A 6,033-nucleotide genomic window follows, 5' to 3' on the forward strand; every position below is an offset into this window, starting at 1 on the left:
AACCAGGAAGTTCTAGCTCAAACCGGGACACGGTAAAAAGCCTTGCTGAGTTACTGGAAGGTTTGCATTGACTACATAGAAACTGAGATTTCATCACTTAGTGCTTTGTGTACAGCAGAACAGTGTCATGGGTATACCAGGAGCAAGGAGATTAAGATAGATGGATGTTAAAATATTGAATCTATAAACATCTGTTAAGCCAAAACACTCTGGAGAAGTGTCTAGCAGATGAAGGCTGCTACGTTGTGGAGGAACAGCAGTAGTCTGCCTTTACCAAACATCTGGTCTAGCTGGCGTTTAAGATTCTACCTTTCAACCTAGTGACCTCTTCCCCTGGAGTAAATCGTTTTTTACTCTGTCAGTCAGGATTTGCGTGCATGGTAGCACACATAGAAAAAAACCCAAAAACCTGTGTCTCAAAAAAGAAAAAAGAACAAAAGACTTGTCCTAAAACTTAGCAAGTGGTGAGGGACAGCAGGGTAATGAACTTGCTTCTTAAGTAAGTGCAAGGAACATCTTTTATGCATAAATATCTTGCTGGGGCAGGGGGGCTGTTTTTCACTGTCTGCATAGATTTATAGAGAATTTTTGTATACTCTTTCAATATATTGCAAGTAGAAGAATAATGCAATACAATTATCAACCCTGTGACACCATTTACATTTTCTCCAGAGGTGTTAAAACACAGCCTTCTTGTTACCTCTGATTGCAATTACATGTCTGTCTTGCTTTTGCAAGTTGGAGTGTGTTTTTATTGTACATCATATACTACTTTCACTTCAGCCCCATAGTTCCGATGCTCTTTCTAAATTCATATGCATTCATACTTGAAATAGTTTTTTTCCTACCTCCTCTCTTAAGTGAATTCTATAACCAATGTATCACTGTTCTCTTTGGCAGCTGTCCCCTTTCTTTTCCAATATATTTGCTGTCATTTTTGGTAATGTGGCCACTGCAATCATGGCATTTTAGACCAGATGCATTTTGGTGACAGCAGTAACCTAAGAAACTTCTGGAAGTCACAAGCTATCTTGGGCTATATAGGGTCATTTCTAATTTCAATCAGTGATATTGATCTAGCTATGATTTTTTTTTCTTTTCTTTTTATGAATAATTTATTATAGAGACTGAATCATGAAATTCTGCATGCAGAAATATTGGCTATACTGAACAAATTAACCTAATACATACTTCTGTACTATATCTTTCTCTGCTACTACTGTTTTTGGGTATTAAAGTAGTCTTCGTTTTCCCTTTTACTCAGACTGTATTATTGTGAGAATAATATATAGATAAGGAATAGCCAGTTAGAGAATACACTAACAATATTTATCTCTTGTTCGATGATGACGGGAGATGCAGAAGAGAATGGAAAAATTAACCCCTTTACTAAAAACAGTAGTTCTTAGTACTCAAATACATATGTAAATGGCCCATTGGCTTTAAGAAAGGCACTTAAATTTGAAATACGTTGAGATTTAACTTTAAATACAGAATGCAATTTTCTTGTCTCCATAATACCTTTTTAAACTAATGCAAAATTTACAAGCATTGTCATGTCATTCATAATAGGAATGAACATGACCGTCATTTTTTTATTTGGATGTATGTATGTGATCTTCAGATGATCAATGTGGAAGTGTATATACACTGTACTTATATATACCATACACATATGTATATAAAAATATTTTTCTAATAACATTAACCAGTATAAAATATTTTTCTGACTTAAATAATAAATGCTTGGAAACAGAATACTATCTTTAACTTACTCTCACCCGTGGTTTGTTTGGGGTTTTTTTTGTGTACGAGCATGTGATCAGGCCCACATTTAGTCATTTCAAGCTGTAGTATATTCTCCAGTTTATCAGGACTCTTAACAAAGGAAGCTTTCTTTTGTCCTCTGAGAGATTTCAATAACATTTTCTATGACTGTTCCTTTTGCTAAACCACTGTATTAGTCTTCTTTGGAATAATCAGATAGTACTGTAGTTACCCTCTTAAGGAACAGAGGGTTGCTAAGCTGTTGGTGGCTTTTGGCTGACTAGAGATTCATGAAAGTTAACCACTAGCATGAAGATTATTTCACTTTTCACAGAACAACATTAAATATTATTTAAATAAAAACAAATATTTTATTTAAAAGATTACCTCTGTAAGGAGTACTATGAATTATATTGTTACAAAGATTGAACAAGTCTTGTCAGTTGTCAATCAAGTGCAACAAGACTGAGAGTTTGTTTGCATGTTGTTTATTTGAACTAAATCCCTAACAAGCCTTGTCTGCTAATTGGACTTAGCATTTATGTTGCTAAATGAGAAGCATTTTGGCTGCAGTATAGGGTGGTAAGACCTACCCAGTGGAATAAACAACTAACATCTGTTATCCTGTCCTGCTCCAGCTTGGCTTTTACCAGTTAAGTACCTCAGCCCTAGAGTCAAGGTTATGGAATATGTGGTTCTCTGGCTATGGCGCATATGTGTGAAAGGGAAGAAATAACACAACATGAGCAAAGACCAGCCAACCAGAAGATATTTAGTGCAGCTGGTCCACTTTGTTTTAACCTCTACAAGCCCTACAAATATCTAAACAAAAGCCAAGAGAAGGGTGTGTATTTTTTAGCATTTGCTAACACAGCAATTCAAGTGAGCTTACAGTGGTCACCAGTAAAGCATATTTAACATTTAACCACTTTTAATATGTATAGGTGTCTGAGACACCTTGGTTTTTCTTCGTGCTCTGTGTAGAAATAATTGCTGAATCCCAGAGAAGCTCTAGGTAAGTGGATTTCAACAGTAACTACAGTTACATTTTTGTATGATAATTTTTGCCTGCCATGGTAAAAATAGCAGTGTGTGCAGTCAAAAATTAAATTAGCTTGCCTTTTTAAAAAATCACGTGTTTATAATACCAGTTGACTTCTCTTTCCTGCTGCATTTGATATTTGCATGCAGTAGGGGATTAAACCAACAGCTATGCAATATAATTACAGTTAATATACTGTTACATTCCTCTTGAACTCTGAACCGAAGAAGCATCTCATATGATCAAGCAGAAATGTTTTTAGGATACAACTGTGATTGTTTTTTCTGTTTATAAAACAGGTGTTGACCTCCAACCTGGCCAAGTGGCAACAGGAGAAAGAAGATCTACAAGAAAAATTGAATTCAAGAGAACATCTGTCTCAAACTGCTGGCAAGAGTGAAGCTGCACCAACTCTTTCAAAGAACATTGGTTTAGAGATGAAGCAGCTGCAGAGCAAACTGAAGGTGACAGAACCGATTATCTAGTGCTGAGGATAATTCGTATGAACAGTGTTTCATAAATGGGTCAAGCAGATATATATATTCATATATCTCACATATGAATATAATTAATATAGCCAAAGATTAGGTGTTAGTTAACGTTTGATGTTAAATACAAATGTAGTCAGAAGCAGGAGAATTGAAAGTTAAAACAATTTTTGCAGATCGAATAGGTCAGGCAGGGAGGCTTGCTGCTTTTTCACCCTATGCTATGGAATTACTTCAGTGAGAATTGTGTTGATTCTTTGCTTCCATTAAGAAGGAGGTAAGCAATAGCTATCTGTGAAAGGGGACCAAAGAATTTGAGCCGATGGGTCAGTTTGTGTAATAAAAGTGTTCTGTTTCTCATACGTCTCTACTATTCTTGTCCTCAGGGAGACATTGTTCTTTCTGTATTTGCATTTTTGTAAATTAGATGGTAGGGAAATACTAACTTGTTGATGATTTCATTTTTCAGTTTCCAGTGATTCTGTTCCATGTGGATGATGTAGATGCTGAACTGTGTTGATCTGAGAACTTTCTCAGCAGGTGGTCTGGCTCAGACATATTAATTCTTCCTCTCTTCTCACTGAAGGAAATATATGCTCAACGGAATGTCTTAAAGTTGGGTTTTTTCCATCATTTTGTGATTAATATTTGAGGAACAGTAGGAGATCAAAATGGTACAGCTTCTTGCTGCTAGAAGCGCATGCTAGAAAGCCATCTGCCAAAGGATCAACTAGAAGAAAAGGCCGTGTTACATGAGTGGCGTAGCTGGCTCTGTCTCTGAATAGTGGACTAACTGTACTAGTGCACAGGATATGGGTAGTGCTCAGACCTCTTACCTGTTGATGGTAATCATGATATTACAGATCTTGGCTATTGCACACTGGATGTGTAACATCTAAATTCAGAGATTAGTAAAGATAGGTCACATTGATAAAGATGGCAGCAGGGAATAGCTGTGAAAAACCACATGATTTGATCTACTTTAATTATGAGAAAGTGATCTAGAAACCATACATACTGACTTCTTGGGTGTTGATTTTAGATTTGGGTTTGACTAATCTGATTTTGTTGCTGGTGAGTGGTAATTTCTGTTAATTAAGGTTGATCCTTTTAGATGATTGTCCTCATTATCTAGAAACCTAGTAGTCAATTGCTCTATGAAATTAAGAAAAATTAAAAATTATGGTTTTGGGGTTTGGGGGGAGTTGGTAAAATACTCTAAGAGTAACACTCATGCTAGAAGCCTACTTTGCTACATGTGCACTGTGAAGTATATTGCTGAAAGATCAAAGTTGGTTTTTGTTTTTGTAGTAAACATTTAGGAAGCGTATATAAATCTGATGTTGAAAAATATTAACCTGTCTTTTCTTTTTAAAGAGATATTACATTTTTAATGTAAAAAAGAAACGATGTATGCAAAACTACATTTAGACTAAATATAGTCTGTGACCCCAAATTGAGATTAGTAGAGTAAGTTCACTGGCTGCTGAACTGGATAAGAGTTTTGACTATAAGGACCTCAAAAGCCACTGAAATTCTTATTTTGAGCTAATAATTTTTCAAGAATTTGAGTCTAGCAAGTCATTATTAGCGTAAGAAAAAGGTTGTCACCTATTGTTCCAGGCTATCTAGCATACTTAAAACGGAGATAAAAATTATTCTTCTAAATGGCTGAATGTGGCGGCAGAAAAAGCTTTCCTGATAGCTCAAAATCTCAAAGTACTTCAGTTTGTTTGGTTCTTTTTTTTCTTGGAGCTGTATTTACAGTGTTTGTTTATGTTGTATGTAATGACTCCTTGCATTTTTGCCAACAGGAGGAAATGTGTTATGTGTGGGTGGTGAGTTTGGAAGCAAAATAAGCATATATCTCTGCCTCTGAGCACATGCAGAGCCTCACCTAAGTAGTCAAGTTCGTATCTAGTGTGGAAACCATGTAACTGGGTGCTGTGCTTCACACTAATCAAGCTCAGTCTCAGCAAACAGGTCTCAGGAGACTCAGGAATATTCTGCTAGCACACATCATTTTATCAGTTTCTGGTTATAACTCACATTATAATAATAGTAAATAGACTAGACAAGTTATTAAGAACAGTATTTTACACCTAACTATACACACAAGAATATATACTCCCCTTGAGGTGCACAGAGTTGATGTACAAGACTCCCATTAATGTTAATAGGTGTTACAATTCTGCCCTGAGCTGAGAAATTCTCCTGAAGTACCTTTTTTACAGCATGTCTTACCTGTTCACTTATAGTTTATACATAATGAATAAAAAGCTTTAGTACAGTGGCTGAACCTGCATGCACATATTCACACATATATGTTGTGCGTACATTTAACACCTCTGTACCTTTTGGATTTCAGAAATCTCTGTATGTGATATGTGTGAACTACCATTTTCAGCAATGGCGTTTAATGCGTATGCTCAGATTGCGAAGATGGCTGCTTAGTTAAATTCCATTTCTGTAGAGTGATTCAGGTGTTCTGCATTTATGTCTTGGGTAGGTTATCTGTGTGTTTGAATGGAAGAATTGAGGCTTTTTGGGTTTTTTTTGCTTCCTACTATATATAGGGAGGAAAGTCCAACAACTGTATATTCTTCTTCACTGGAATCGTAATGCCTGAAAGTTAGGATCATACCTTTTTGTTACTTCAATGTAGGATTTGTGTTAGTGTGGCCAAATAAAAGTGACTTTTCTTGTTCTTTGAGTTTTAAGGGACATGAGACCAAC

The 6,033-nt window shown here is 35.9% G+C and overlaps 1 protein-coding gene across 1 annotated transcript in view; it reads left to right on the top strand.

Annotated features, from left to right (window-relative positions):
- Nucleotides 1–2,472: 2,472 nt before the first annotated feature.
- Nucleotides 2,473–6,033, top strand: part of LOC104488853 (centlein-like) — a gene marked incomplete at its 3' end in the record, with an annotated part of 25,936 nt that continues 22,375 nt past the window's right edge. The window contains exons 1-2 of the mRNA XM_010130943.1: nucleotides 2,473–2,649; nucleotides 3,109–3,273. Coding sequence (XP_010129245.1) covers nucleotides 2,473–2,649; nucleotides 3,109–3,273 — 342 coding nt within the window. The remainder of the gene's footprint in view (nucleotides 2,650–3,108; nucleotides 3,274–6,033) is intronic.

Source organism: Buceros rhinoceros, unplaced genomic scaffold, assembly GCF_000710305.1.
Source record: "Buceros rhinoceros silvestris isolate BGI_N320 unplaced genomic scaffold, ASM71030v1 scaffold1392, whole genome shotgun sequence".
Taxonomy (NCBI): Eukaryota; Metazoa; Chordata; class Aves; order Bucerotiformes; family Bucerotidae; genus Buceros; species Buceros rhinoceros.